This window comes from Patella vulgata, chromosome 5, assembly GCF_932274485.2.
Source record: "Patella vulgata chromosome 5, xgPatVulg1.2, whole genome shotgun sequence".
In the NCBI taxonomy this organism is placed as follows: Eukaryota; Metazoa; Mollusca; class Gastropoda; family Patellidae; genus Patella; species Patella vulgata.
In genome coordinates, this window is record NC_065883.2 from 22,606,187 (window position 1) to 22,622,239 (window position 16,053).

General features: G+C 32.0%; 1 protein-coding gene across 2 annotated transcripts in view; it reads right to left on the bottom strand.

The window, feature by feature from the left end:
* Positions 1–16,053, bottom strand: part of LOC126821972 (serine/threonine-protein kinase D3) — a 94,331-nt gene that overhangs the window by 36,679 nt on the left and 41,599 nt on the right. For both annotated transcript variants that reach the window (XM_050550649.2, XM_050550650.2), the window contains exons 6-7: positions 2,212–2,434; positions 838–921 (exon numbers count right to left, since the gene is read on the bottom strand). In XM_050550649.2, the coding sequence (XP_050406606.2) occupies positions 838–921; positions 2,212–2,434 (307 nt within the window). The remainder of the gene's footprint in view (positions 1–837; positions 922–2,211; positions 2,435–16,053) is intronic.

Sequence of the window (16,053 nt, forward strand, 5' to 3'; positions counted from 1 at the left end):
GGGAGAAAAGATTCTATTTTGATGGCATATTGTCGGGATTTATGATCATATTTTGAATGGGGTAAATTAATAAATAAACACGCTAAGAAATTTTGATGAATATTTCGATTGGAATAACGTAAGTATTTACGGTAATTGTTTTAGACGATAGCGCGTGCTTAGAGTCGAATGGGATTTTTTAGCACTTGGTGTCACTCGCTCGTTGTATTAGAGCGATGTTTACTATGGTTTATAAATTTCTGGATATCATTTTTTTACCTTCCGTATATAAATCGAAAAGGAGTATATTAGACGAATGCCGGACCTTGCTAAAAATTTATCGACTTATGACGCGAAAAAATACGGTAATTTTGGGGGAATTTGAAACCGGTACGGATGGGCAGTAATCAGCACGCTTTCATTCTATGGTATTACGATGTCATGTAATTTTGTAGGAATATTATTGACATAAATTTGAATACTGTACGGGAATTAAATATGAAAAATAACGAGGTGCACCTATTTTTTTATTACGTATTTATTATTGAATATTTTGTTGAGACGTGATTCTTAATTGTGGTTTAAAAACGCCTGCTTAAATAACGATAAGAGTTATGTCCCTTTATTTTCGGGAAGAAAATGTCCGACAATTAAAATTTTGAAATCCCATCTCTGGTTCCGAGCCATTGTGTTATTTGGATTCTTTTCGATCTGAATGGGACAAGAGATAATGATGCTGTGTGTGTGTGTGTGTGTGTAAGCAAGTTATTGAATTAAAAGTAAGTAATTTATAAGTCTCAGGAAGACATTACATCCCCCTTTTGTCTCTCAAGCCTTGTAGCATCAAGTGTGACTTACCATCTGCAGCATTATAAGGTAATTCTCCAGCACAATCATTAGGCACTAATGGTGAACACTTTCTGTGACAGTTAAATTTACAGTCTGTAATAAATAAACATTGTTTATCAATAATCATACAATAAATAAACATTGTTTATCAAAAATCATACAATAAATAGACATTGTTTATCAAAAATCATACAATAAATAAACATTGTTTATCAATAATCATACAATAAATAAACATTGTTCATCAATAATCATACAATAAATAAACATTGTTTATCAATAATCATACAATAAATAATCATTGTTCGTCAATAATCATTCAATGAATAAACATTATTCATCAATAATCATACAATAAATAAATGACAAGAAATGAAATGGGGTTTAACGTCCTCCGAACTGGGTACAATAATTAAACATTGTTTATTAATAATCATACAATGAATAAACATTGTTCATCAATAATCATACAATGAATAAACATTGTTCATCAATTATCATACAAAAATGAGTTTATAACTTTAGTTCATATACTACTCATAGTCAAGCTTTGGAGACGAACAGCTATAAGATAGTGTTACCTGGGGTCATTTTGAGATGATCAACAATAAGATAATGTTACCAGGGGTCATTTTGAGATGATCAACAATAAGATAATGTTACCAGGGGTCATTTTGAGATGATCAACTATAAGATAGTGTTACCAGGGGTCATTTTGAGATGATCAACTATAAGATGGTGTCAATCTGATTAAAATACAGATCTATATTTCGTTTTGTTTTTTATACTTTTGATGGCCTCCACTACATGAAGATCGGATGTGCTGGGAGATAGTGTCAGGGGTCATACAAGCGGCTTTAGACCCTATGACATCAGACATTTGATTAACCAATCAGCATTGATGTTTCTAGTGGGATACCCACAGTTCCATGCACCGCACGCCAAAAATTAGATCCTAGTGTAGTAAAGACAAGTAAAACGAAATTTTGCACTATAAAAAACGAAACGAAATAGGATCTGTGTTTTAATCAGATTGAGATAGTGTAACCTGGGGTCATTTTAAAATGTTCAACTATAAGACAGTGTTTCCCATCCCGGGGTCATTTTGAGATGATCAACTATAAGATAGTGTTTCTGATTTTCAACCCACTGTCCATCTGTACCGCTGACAAGGGAGAAACTGCGGCAGAAAATCCTAAGGAACATTCTCAGCTAACAATGTGAACAAACATAAGAGCTCCTGGTTAGTGAGCCAACGTCTTACTCACTGAGCCATTGCGCCAGAAAACAAATGAACTGGAGAGCTCCTGGTGAGCGAGCCAGCCTCTTACTCAATGAGTCACTGCAGCTCCCCTACTGCTGTAAGAAACTGATAATACATACCTTTACACTGCATACCCTGTCTAAATAATCCACGTAATAAACGTTTACACAGCTGACAAACAGTAGGTCGAGTATAATTATGAACGATGAAAGTATGTGGAACTTTTATACGATTGCGATACTCTCTTTCCAACCATACAGGACGACCACTCCATGACTTTGTACGGCTTCCAGGTCCACCTGGAGAAGGAGGACAGCCAGAACTTGAAACATTGAGATGATTCTGAAAAACATTCAAAGACCCTTTTAAAAAAATAATCCAGAATATCAATGCTATAAATAAATCACGATAAACATTTATAATTTGTCAGAATTAGTGGAATGAGGGATCACAGATTAAATGGTGCTTCTCTGCTAGCTTTGTTTCGATTCTCTTCATGGCCAAGCAAAGTAAGAGAGAGAGAAACAGGGTTCAACATCCTTTCTACAAAAACCATTTCAATAATTCAATTGCACATACAGGTCTTTAGCAGTGGGAGGAATCCAGAGGACCTGTAGAAAACCCACGAGGTTGGACAGGCAACGCAACTCCTTGTCACGTACAAGCTTTGGATCAAATCCTCGTCACTTGACTCAATGACAGAACTTATGATCTTAAGTGCACACATCATACCACTCAACCACCTAGTAATGTAAGAAATCCTTTTCACTCAACGTGTACATATATTCAAATTTTTCCTTCCAATATGATCACATTTTACATGCCACATGTTCTGTACTAATTTAAGAAATCCTTTTCACTCAATGTATATTCAAATTTTTCCTACAAATATGATCACTTATTACATGACACATGTATTGTATTTTATCTGTTGCTATTCTATTGTAGATCGTAATTATATATACCGGTGTATGAATTAATATACTTCAAAAAGAAAAGATATCCGGCAAATGCATAGGCCAAAATAACCAAAAATCTTTCAGTAATTTGAATTTTTTTCCTAAATGGATGTAGAAACTTTTTTTTTTTTTTGGACATTTTATCAACAGAGTATCTGCCAATCTTTCCCAGAACATGGGGCCTGTAGATTGGGGACATGCTGTACATTAAAAGTTTTTAAAGCTGATTATAATTATAGTAACAAAAGTAATAATAGACAAAAGATGAAATATTTTTGAAATATATGAGTGATGTATATCTACACATAATTAATGCACAGTCACAGAATATTTTCTGTTTGAAAAAAATCTTGGAACACTTATGTCCAGAGTATAACATCAACGATAATAACAGCTAACCAATTGATCTTGGCTGCCAATAATATTCAGAATTACATATAATACATATTCATGTAAAAACATTTTTTGTTAAAAAAAAGTGAAATTGATTAGATCTAAGTTGAATAGAATAAAAAAAGATGTACATGAAGAAAAGAACTAAGGAAAAAAAAGGATTGAATATAGATCTAAGTTGAATTGAATAAAAAAAGATGTACATGAAGAAAAGAACTAAGGAAAAAAAAAGGATTGAATAATAATATGCAGATAAAAGCACAATGTAGCCACAATACTGTACATTGCACCACAATGTGATACGTGATATTAAACAACAACCATGAACATTTAAAGCCTTAATGAGCCATATATGGCCAATGATCATTTTCCTTATCTAAAATTGCCATAGAAATGAAATCAATTGAAAGTAATGTTAACTTCAGATAACCATGACTTCCAATTTAGATTGTCCAGTTTGAACCAATGTACTATGTTTTAAAGTACATGGCCAGTATTTGCTTTGAAGTGTGGAATATCATGTCTTTAATAAAGTAAAATCACCTTATACGAAAAATAGTAACCAGAAGAAGTGTATAAAACAAATGATCAAATGAATGGTGACAATAAAAGAATTAAAAGAAAAACAATTTATTACAGATTACAATGGACAAAATCCATAAGGCATGAAAAACAAATACGGTAACCTAGATTACACTTGATAATATGCTGGGGTTTTTTTTTTGGGGGGGGGGAGGGGTGACTTTTCATATGTTTAGAAAGACAGTATTTTTAAGTATCTGGATGAATTTCCACTGCTATAGTGTACGATTAGCTAAAATAGATGTTGCCCCTGATAATATTCACATTTGTAATTTATTTTGCATAATAATGTTAAAGAGGATATTCTTTAAACAATATTTTAAAAAATACAGGTTGCCAGGAAGTCAAGTTGTACAAGCAATTATGAGCCCTCGATGCTAGCCAGATTTTGTAACAAAGGGAAGTGATAATCGAATATCATTAAAAATTAATAGGGTTAATTGATAGAATTAATGAGCGTATATAAATGGCAAAAATAATACTTTTGATATTGTTATAAACAGAAATTGTTAAAAGCCTTCCTCACTTCATTAATATGGATAATGCATATAAATTTCATACAACTTTTTCTGTTATAATGTGCACAAGATTCTACAAGTGAAACAAGGGCCATTGTTGAAATTCAATAGGATTTTTTGTTCAGTAATCTATAAAATAATGAATTTCAAACAGACTGGGTGATCACTTACGTCATTTGAGCAGTCACAAGATTCTAAAAGGGGAAAAAGGGCATTAACTCTAAAAAAAAAAATAACGGAAATAATTGAAATGTCAACAATATATACCAATTTTAAATAGTGTTCACAAGGCTGATGGCAATATACTATCACATTTCAGTTTGGTATAAATTATAACTTTTTAATCAATAAATGTAAGATTATATGTTTGATCAAAAAATGTAGGCATTTCATTCAATCGTTACTGTAGTACAAAACCAGAGAACCAGATCATTGTCAAATTAGTAAAGTTCTAACCACTGTTACATGCAATTTATCTTGAATACTGCTCTATAATACTTGCCTGTTAATCAACCTTTTCCTCGTTATTTTAGATACAAATTTTATATATCCATTTCTCAATCTTTCTACATTAATTATCATGAAATCTTAGATGACAGAAAAATACATTCAAAGCCGAAAAAATGTAAAAGTAACATGTAGCAGATAATTCAACGACTGTCTTTACCGGTGTACTTTGAAATTGTGTGAAGACCGAAGTACAACAAGTCAAAATCTTCTTAAAGCTATGATAATAACTAAGTGTGATCCAAGAAAATGTTCATTTATTTTAATTAAAACTATTAATCTTAAATCTTAAGTGGTAATCTTTCCTTTTTTCTGTGCTTAAGATAATTTTTTTTGCAATAGTTTTAAAAGGCTGTTTTTATAATGAACGACAATCATTAATCATGTCTAATAACATAGCTATGATGTCATCCTTTGATCTTTTAATCCATTATAATGAGGAATGGATTGTTGTCTAAAACAACAGTCCATTATTAATGAAAAGAGTCTATTATTTATGGAAAGACAGAGTCCAATATTTTTGGAAAATGTCCATTATTAATGACAAAATACATTTAAAAAAAACCCCGAAAAACTAGCTTTTAATTACCAAAAATAATCTAACACAAACATAGCTGGCAAAAATTCTAAATTTTACATTAATAGATATCTTCTATTTTAATGTCCCTACTCGATGACACACTTAATTCCAGGTTTTGTTGCCTTGGTACTTCCAATTTTGGATGTTCTTCACAGCAAAAAATGTTAATTAAATCAGACTGTTGATTGTCACTTGTTCTCTTGTAAGTACAAATCTGTTGTTCGTCTACTCCAACTGCATATATGCAACAGTTGATTGCAAGGAAAGATTACTGAAGTTGCCCTCAAACCCAGCAGCAAGATATAGTTCTTTTATGGTTTGTTGCAGTGTATGAATCCCAGTGAATTAGTGAACCAGCTCTATACTTACTAGCAACCAAAAGCTCCCCTTAGGGAAGAAGACCAGTAATTCTTCTGTTCCTAGGAAAACACAGTGAGTTAATATGTTTATAAGATAAAAGTACACTATAAGAAACTCAACCCCATCTACGCTAAAATATTTTTCTTAAACTAGGCTTTCAACTAAGTAAGTGACATATTCTGCTATCTAAATTCAACTCAGCCCAAAGGTACAGTAGTTTTCTTGAACCATAAAGACAGTTCCATGTACCATGGTAGTGGCATAATTAAGGAGAGTGATGGGAGCAAATATTTCAATTCTTATTTTTACTTTAAACATACATTATGCAAGAGCTAAATCTGATTATTGCAAGTCTTTATTTAGGCTTCAGATGTCATAGAAATTATAAATTATATCTTTATTTACACAACAAGGACAAAATCAACTCTGTAGACCCACGGATGGCTTAGATTCGGCTTGGATTTAAACAGGATTTCATTGATTGATTAAGTGGAGATTAACTGTTACGTTGACGTCATACTCCCGGAAATTTTAGATCAAGGCTAAATGATGGAGTGTACGAAGTGAGGCCATTGTTGAGCGAGGCGGCATGTCAGTAAATTTGATTGAAAGTTCGATGTATACGGCCTTGATATTATGTTTAGTTGTGGTTAAAATGAGAGTTTGGATGTCGGTATTATACGCTCTTTTGTCACTTGCATTTACAGAAAAATTATGGAAATTGATAAACATCGCAGCTAACATCACCCTACTTTGAATTGTAGCCCCATTGGATCACTGTTTCCTATCTGTCTGCTTCGGAAGTTACGTAGGCCTACCAGTTACAGTAGTACGCGCAGCTAACAAGAAGTTGGCTATAATTATACCTCGTTGATTTGGCCCATTCCTTTCAAACTTTCGCTTCTTATCTATATATTAAAAGTCTTATTTTTAATTTGTAGTAAAAATAAATGTGATACGAATTGAATTGCAACTCCGTCTCAAACCGAATATGCTAACGGTACCACAGCCATTGAAAACGTTACTGTATAATCAAGATTATGCAGGTGGAGTTAACGCCTGTCAATCAAACGATCGGCCATTCTCGGAGACGGTGAAGAGCGAGTGGACTCCTATTTTTAGTCAAAAATTACAATGGTGATAATAAATTAATTTGACTGAAATTTTGAATATATTCTTCTTTCATCATCTGTTATAGCAAGAATGGCCAACTCTCTATTACAATCTCCCATAATGTATCTTTAAGCTACCCTATTTTAACAATGTACATGTTTCAGTACATCTTTGTGGAAAGTTATGTTTCTAATATTTCCAATATTATTTAAAGAAGAGACTTCTCTTTCAAGATGGAACATTTTTAACATAGACTAGTATAATTAGTTTCAAGTAGTCAGTCCCTTCATATTATTTACTTCAAATATCATACAACTAAAATTGTAAGCAATAGAGTTACTCTCCTGCAAAAATATAAGCTTAGTAATATATTTATTTACTAACAAGGGATCAAAAAAGATAATGAAAATCTAGTGTTTTTTAGTTCCTTTTGGAACAGTCTCTGACCATTCCTGTCCGTCCCTAGGGTAGAGTGGAGTGGTATTTTCATATTGCAGCTTAACAAGGAAGGACAGGAACAGCCAGAAGACTTTGTCCGTCAGAGACCTTTCTGAAAGGATCTGTTTTTTTCTAATCGAAACACTGGTCATAAAAATAAAAAAAAATTAATTGTATTGGAATTGGGTAAGATGCTTTAAGACCCCCTCATTTTAATATAACTGTGTAGGAACTAAGGAGTAATGAAAGTATATTTGCTGTGTAAACTGATCTAATAATAATTAACTATATTTAAAAACTAATTATTAAGTTAGTTTGTCAAACATACATTATTAATACGGTCAAGTCTGACTTCCAGTCTAAGTAAAATAATTTATGTCAAGTGTAATTATTCAACATACAGTTCACTTAAAGGACACATAGCTCTATTTTTTGGAAAATAAAATGAAATGAAATGGGGTTTAACGTTCTACTGCTCTAATTAAGACGGGCATACACCATACAGAGTGCTATGAGAAAGTTTGCCTGGACAGCAGCTCTACAGCCTACTCTTATTTCAAATTCCAACTGTCAAGGGATCTTTCATTGCATACCAATGTGTGCACAGAACCCCAGTTTTTTGTCCCATCCAAATGGCTAGACAGCTGTCCCTGTCAGGCCCTCCCTATCCTGCACCACTGACAAGGGGAAACCATGCCAGAAACTGTTTTTTGGAACGTTAAAATAGACGAAAGGGGATCTAAAAGCACATATAAATGTATTTGAGTGAATGTAAAGTGTTTTACATTCAATTTTTAAAAATTTGTTGTAATTTCGATTTCAATTATGTTCGATGAAATACATGAACTGTCCAAATTGAACTGCAATCGTTTATGCCTTAGTCCATTCTACACATTTTTTTTTTTATTATTATTATTTTGTCGTTTGTGAATCAGCTATTATTAATTACTTCCACATTGTCTTCTGGGATATGTTTTCCTTTGTTCACTACAAACTGCACTTGAAACCATTATGTTAGTATTATAAAATGTTCATTGTATCTTAAATATTGGATATTAGGATCTCATGTTTTCACGGTTAGATAACTACATCAATATTGATTGAAATAGATCAAAATTGAATTCTAATTCGTGTTTTTAATTTCGATTACATTATGGATTTAGGTTGAGGTACAGCTACTTTAAAGAGATAGTAGCAGTTGTCAAATGTGTAGAAACTTGTCGCAGGAATAAAATCCATGTGTCATTACACTGACCATGTTCATATTGATGAATAGACAAAACGAAAGGAGACTTTTACACGCACACTTCATCCTATGGGAGAAAAACAGCACAGTGGTGCCATGTTCAATCCTAGCTCTAGCTTTGTGTTGAATCCATGAATAAGACACATTACCCCAGTGTTGCAAGGTAAATTTAATGGAACACGAATATGTCAAAAGATATAACTTAAAGAGAGGGAAGAATATCCCAGTATATTTTGTCGGAGGACGGTGGTAATCGAGTGTCTACCAAATGATGATCAAATTAGACGTACTTTACATGAACAAATGCTAGAATATGATTGCATAGGATGTGAGTTAAGCATTGGCTGTGGTAGTCATTTTTTTAAAACTGGAAAAAGTAAGAACACTATCAAAATTTAAATTCTTTTGACGGCAAAATCAACATGCAATCTCCTTATTTAAACTATTTAGTGCATGTAAACAAATTAAATCACAGTGCAAAATAGGACAATTCAAACTAGTTTTTTTAAAAGCTTGATGAGACTGTTTCAAAATTGACTTGACAAAATTAAATAAAGGCAATCAAATAAAATGGGGTTAAACTTCCTACATTTCTGCACAAACCAGTTTTATGATGAAGATAGTTAAATAATGGCACTGGTTTTAAGGTTTATTGACAAACTTGCTGATAGTGGGTGTTCAAGGAGGTATGGTAAAACAAAGGTGAGATGCTATTTGTAGACCGGTTGGAGAGGTTTGGGAATTCCTGGAGTCTGCAATGGCCATTTATATCAATGATGATTTTGGGGAATACTAACCTGAATCCTATCCCTTTTAAGAGGGATAAAAGGTAAATTAGATCCAAGTTCGGTTAGGGTTAGTATTCCCCAAAATATTCATTTATATAAGGCAGCCATTGTGGACTCCAGAAATTCCCAAACCTCTTCAACCGGCCTACAATTAGCATCTCCCAAAGCAAAGTGTGATTCGCATAAGACACCTCCACCCACCACTCATAAATACTACAAGGCTCTGTAATCTTTGGGAATGTGAAATAATATGTAATACAAATCAGGACACTTAGTCACAAGTTACTAAATATACACATCGTGTCTATACATTAATATCTGCACTATTTTCTATTCAATGCTAACGCATATAAAAAAAGTAGGTTTCACATCATTAAAACTAGTAAACAGAATACTAAATGCAAGTACTGTAGGTCACTATAAAAACATATTTGATTTGCTGTTTTCTGATTCAGAATTCCTAAATTTGTATAAAAATTCTATGTGTCAGTAACATCAAAGATCTCAGAAAGATGGTATCAATGACATCAAATGATTATAATTCCAAACATTATGAGCTATATATCTATGGGGTTCATATATTTTTTATTTTTATAGAATGCCATCACTTTTCATGTTTGTATGCCAAAAAAAAACAAATAATGGGCTTGAAACCAGAGCATTATTTCCTTAAAAAAAAATAAATAAATAAATAAAAGTCGCTGGAAAAAATAGCTACATCTTGGTAATAATCATCCTTGCAAATCAAGAACCATTAGGTACTTGTAGTGAGGCCCTGCCATTCTCTTAGGCCCTCTTTCCGTGACATCATTTACATTGGATTCCCCCAAACTTTTCAGCGATTTTTTTGTACACATGGAAATACAAAAAATCGAGCGCGGAAAATTCGGGATAATCAAATTTCATTAGGCCTTACTAATCCGAATATTTTCATCCCTCGAATTTCTATTACACATAATCATGGGTGCTCAACCATGTTAACCAAGGAATTATTGTGTAGCAATGCATTTCTATACTGTGTTAGGGAGTTCCATGGAGTAGCAGTCCTGTCAATTTATCTTCCATTTTAACATTTAATAGTAACCTTAAAGATACATTATGTAAGATTTAGATAAAGAACTAGCCATTCTTGCTATAATGGCTCGAAAGTAGATATGATGTAAAATGAATAATTTGAAAATTTCATTCAAATTACTCTATTGCAAGTGAAGATATTAGCCTTTGAAGGTTTGACAGACGCGTGCAATAATTTCAACCACCGTACTGGTTGATTGAAGCTAAGTCTCGGTCCTCCATATTTGATTAAATCAAAGTATCGCTGAACCATTCTAATCTATTTAATATCGGAGAAATCTGATGCCATCGAGAGTTGATTAAGGCCTGGATCAGTTAATTAATGTCTAATTAATACTTTAGAAAACATTTCAGGCCTAAAGAAAGACCTCCAATAGGCAGATTTAGCTCTTGCATAATGCATGTTTAAAGGTTATACCTAAATCTCATGGTGAACTACCTCACCGATAGATCTGGACAGATTTGATGCAGAAATGACAGAGTTTCGTCATACGTTGATGAAATATAGATAAATCGAAAACAGCATGCTTTCGACAGAAAGAGTAATGAAATACTACTCTGACTGGAAGAAGAGTGACAGACCTTATCAAAATTCACATGTGGGTTGAAAGTTTTGCTCTAGGATTTTGACCAAAGCAATCTATTTATCTCAATTTTAATCAATAAGAAATGTCCCAAAAACAAGAAGTTTAAAATAGAATTACCAGTGTCAAGTTAATCCACTTCTTCCCTACAACAGTTAATGGCTTTATACATCCTTTAATGCTCTAGGAATCCCTTGCAAACTACAAAATTGTAAACGTTTAAATCTCTAATAGGAACATCAGTCCAAAAATGGCTCAATTTCGTTTTGTGTTTACAAAATTATGTTAAAATGAAATTTCATTGGTCTATGATGCTCAAGCGTAACAAGATACCGCCATCTTGTTTTTGTTTTTTTAATTAATTGTTAAATAATCAATCTGAGTACATACTTAGTATGTATTAAGACGTGAGAAATTTGATATTTTAGTGAAAATGCAAATGATAAATCGATTCTGTACTGATTAATTTTTAGGTTGTAGCCTAACTAGTAATAATAATGACCACTTGAGACTCGAGTTTCATGATCACATTTGAATAGACAGGAGCAAGGAAACTTCCCACTAAACAGGAAGTTCAATATTTATTTTACCATACGCCTGTAAATATATTATAAAATAAGGAAGTCTATTCATAATCTACATTTTTCATCTTCTTTTTATATTACTCTCTTGATTTGAAACTAGCATGAATTCTTATGTCACTTTGCCTCCTACAATAATTATACTAGAATATTCAAAAGAAACTGAGAATCCTTTAAAATTTGAAAATATGCAACGATCCTAGGTCAATTTAATTTCACATCATACATATTTTGTAAACCTTAGGTCCTTGTTTGATTGCAATAACTATTACAGTATGAAGATAAGATACCAGGACATGGGCAGTAACAAGGAAACTTCATTCCACCATTTTGTTTACCGGTATCTATACGCTGTGATACACATATTACCGAATAGTGATATTAATTTTAATTTCTTTTTCAAATTTTATTTAAAGAATGCATAATTTATTTCTTAATTCTATATTCATATATACAGACAATGTGGCTGACTTTAATATTATCAGTCTATCTGTCATTGATTTAAATTTTAATATTTTGATTTGAACCTCCTAAAGTGATTGCCTTAATGGTCTTGAATATACTGTTATAATCTTTGGGTGCCAATAGGTTTATTAAGAAACATTAACAATGCAGTCAGATCAGTGCCAATCAAGTGTCAACGCTTTTACTTTATTTATGGCTTAAAGCTTATTAACTGATTCTATTAATTATATTTTACTATAAAACTTTAGCCAATGAAATTTATATATTAATTTAACTTTTTTCATTTGATTCCTTACAATATATTTCTATCCCTAATTTTATCTTTAATCTGATTGGTTGAAATGATTGTCCTTTTGTCTTTATGCAAATTAGTTTCTTTAAAAGGCCCCTACACAGACATGAGAAACACGAGAGGAGATCAGATGAGATAGGAGATAGCTATAGGGTTAAGACATTTATTAGCCCTTGATATGATCTTGTATATAATGTATATTTAACTGTATATAAAGGAATATTGAAACGGATTTCGACTGGGACTTTTAATGCACAGTGACCTCCTTCATCAGAATACTTCTCCAGTAATAAACTATATAAACCCCCAATCCTAGTTCATCCATATGTATCACCTGGGTGTGTATTCAAACGAAGAATAGCCCCGAAACAGGTTGGTGATACACATGTAAACAACTGATGACCAAAATCAGTTTTTAAGGTTACGTTTTCAAGTTTTGACATTTGAGATAGGCAAGCTAATATTCCAATACTGCCTAAAATTAATATTACATAATTAAATCAACATCACATAATTAAATCACATGCTGATGTGCAATTTGTCTGATCTTTTAATACAATTGAACATTTTTATCCAACAGGTGAGTCACTAAATTTCAGAAACAATAAGAAACATCAAAAATCAATTAAATATTAAGTAATTTAAATCGTTTTATCTGAATGTTATGTATTTCTAAAAATAAAATGTCAAAAACATTACTTTCTAACATAATTTTTGTATATATTAAGGATTTACTTTAACCTACAAAATTTGACCAAGGACACCTTACGACTGCCTGACATTTACTGTTTGTTTCCTAATTGATAAAACTGTACTATTGTCAGCTTCCTTCCTGTGAATTAATTTCCCTTAAGATGTTGTCAATTGTGAAATATTGGTTATGTGGGATGCTCTGCCACAAGAACTGTTAATTAAGCTTACAGAAATCTAAATATCCTCATGGTATTGATTGGTGATCTCTGATTAATACCATATCAATTGTAATTCCAAATCTACCATTTACAATCAAGGCTGTCACTTTCAAAAGCCATTGTAGTTCCACATTCTTCTATCCATCAATGGAAATGCCAGAAGACCATAGTACTTTTGTTTAAAAACAGTTTTGTCCAAAAGTGACACAAATTCATTCCTTCTAACTTAAAGATGCATTAGGTAAGATTTAGATAAGAGTTGACCGTTCTTGCTATACTAGTATTACTAGTTCAAAAATAGAAATTGAAAAATGAATATATTGAAATTTTTATTCAAATTACTTTTTTTTTTCAGCGTATATTATTTTTAATGGAACAAAAGTACTTGGCAACCAAAGCTAACTCTTGATTGTCTATTTTATTGTTAAATTCATAAATCTCATTTTAATCCATTTTTATATCAGCCATCCGATGTTCTAGCCGATAGGCTTGTCATGTGAATAAATAAAGACCTGCAATAGGTAGAGTTAGCTCGAACATAATACATCTTTAACTCATCCTCTACCACAGTCTGCTCACATTGACTCCAATATCTGTCAGTGGGATCCGAATGTTCAAGACTATTCGATCCAATCTTTTGGTATAGGCCTACGTGATTCCATTGTAAGTCAAGATATCTTTATCTTTGTGACATGTTGGTAATTCTTCATAAATTTATTTATCTGAAATATGTACTGGTTGTTGGGCTAAAAGAAAATCCCCAAAATGTTGGCTTTTGGCTTGGAACTATAGTAGAAGTATTAGAAACGCAGACAAGTACTAATTAAAAAATCTATTACTCAATATATATTAAGACTAGGCTTAGTATTAAAATCCCAAACAGAAAGGCCAAGATTTCTTGTATGGTTCCAGTAGCGTAAGCTAATCTTCACATGGAAATTAATTTGGGTAGCAAAAGAATTAAATTATGGCTAGTTGAAGTTAACTTCGGTTTATATTAGTTTCACACCAATATAGGAAACTTATAATTCTATGTTTTTTGTGCAAGCTTGTTTATTCTTTATGAATTCATTATATTGTAAACAATCTTTTATTTTTTGGTTTAAATGAGATTGTGTATAGAAACAAAAGTTAAATTTAATCCTTGAGTGGCATTTAGCGATTGTGCACATTAAAAAACACAACACAATTTATATGGATACTTGTCGTGCTATATGTGTACAAACCAGTGATTGTTTTTCCATATAAATTGTGTTTTGTTCTTTTTACAAATGAAATTGTTCTAGACTTCGTTACATAAATCTTATGACCCAGACCCTCATAATTAACCTATTATTTCTACCATAAATGTTTCATTCTTTTTGTATAAATCCGACGCAAAAGCATTGTTTTTTTGTAATTCTCATTACCTAACCCTCATAAAATTGTCTACCGTTTCTACAATAGATCACATGAGAATGAAAGGTCTGTTCAAATAAAATCCTATGTGTACATGGACCTAACATGCATTCTTAAATACACCCAAATGGTAGGCCGAGGTCATGTGTATCCGTGTCAAGTCTTAATGTTTCACTTGTTTATGGCACATGTATTTTCTAATGATATGTTTTGATGAAATGACTGTCATTGGATAATACCATGATTAACAGAATGAACACCTGTGTACTTGAAAGGTTAGAGAAAATTGTCACTATTATAATACACACATATCGGCGCCAATCACTGTTTTATTCAGTTATTTCCTTTTGTAAATCGCAAATTATTGAGTTTTAATGTCAAAAAGGCAAACATTTTAGTGTATCAAGAATAGAGTACATGCCTCATTCTTTCAAATGTTTTCTTCATTTTATTAAACAATGGGTGTGTGGGCTATTATTAGAGATTATATGTGGGTTTATTCAGTTAAGTATGGTATGGGTAAATACATGTAATGTGACATTTAAGGAAATACAGTGTGAAGGTTGTAACAATACAGTCATTGCTTTCAAGCATCAGATGTACATGTTTAACTATCACAATATTTAGTTACATAAATTTATACTTCAAAGGGTCTACAGATCATTTCTTGTAAATGACATTATTTCAACATCCATCAACAAGGCTGTACTTTTCAAGTAAAATGGACAATAAAAAAATTAATTTATTTCTCAAGTTACTTGAAAATTAGCATTTCAAAGTGATATTAAATCATGTACTTTAAAGATACATTATGGGAGATAAGATAAAGAGAAGGCAGTTCTCGCTATAATAGTTAAAAACTAGATAGTGTAAAGGTAATTTGCTGAAAATTTCAGTCAAATTGATCCACTATGAGCCGAGAAAGAAGCGTGTGAAATTTTTGCATAGTATCGGTCATCATTACTAAAATCATTAATATAAACAGCATAGTTTCGATTATCCACTTTTTCTGATTAAATTATCAATGGTCGTTAGCGGCATATAGGAATCTAATCCAGCCAACATCGAAGGCTAGCCTTGACATCGAGAGTTTATTATGGTCTGGATAAGTTAATTAATGTCTAACTGATAATTTAGATAACATTTCAGGCCTAAAGAAAGACTTGTAATAA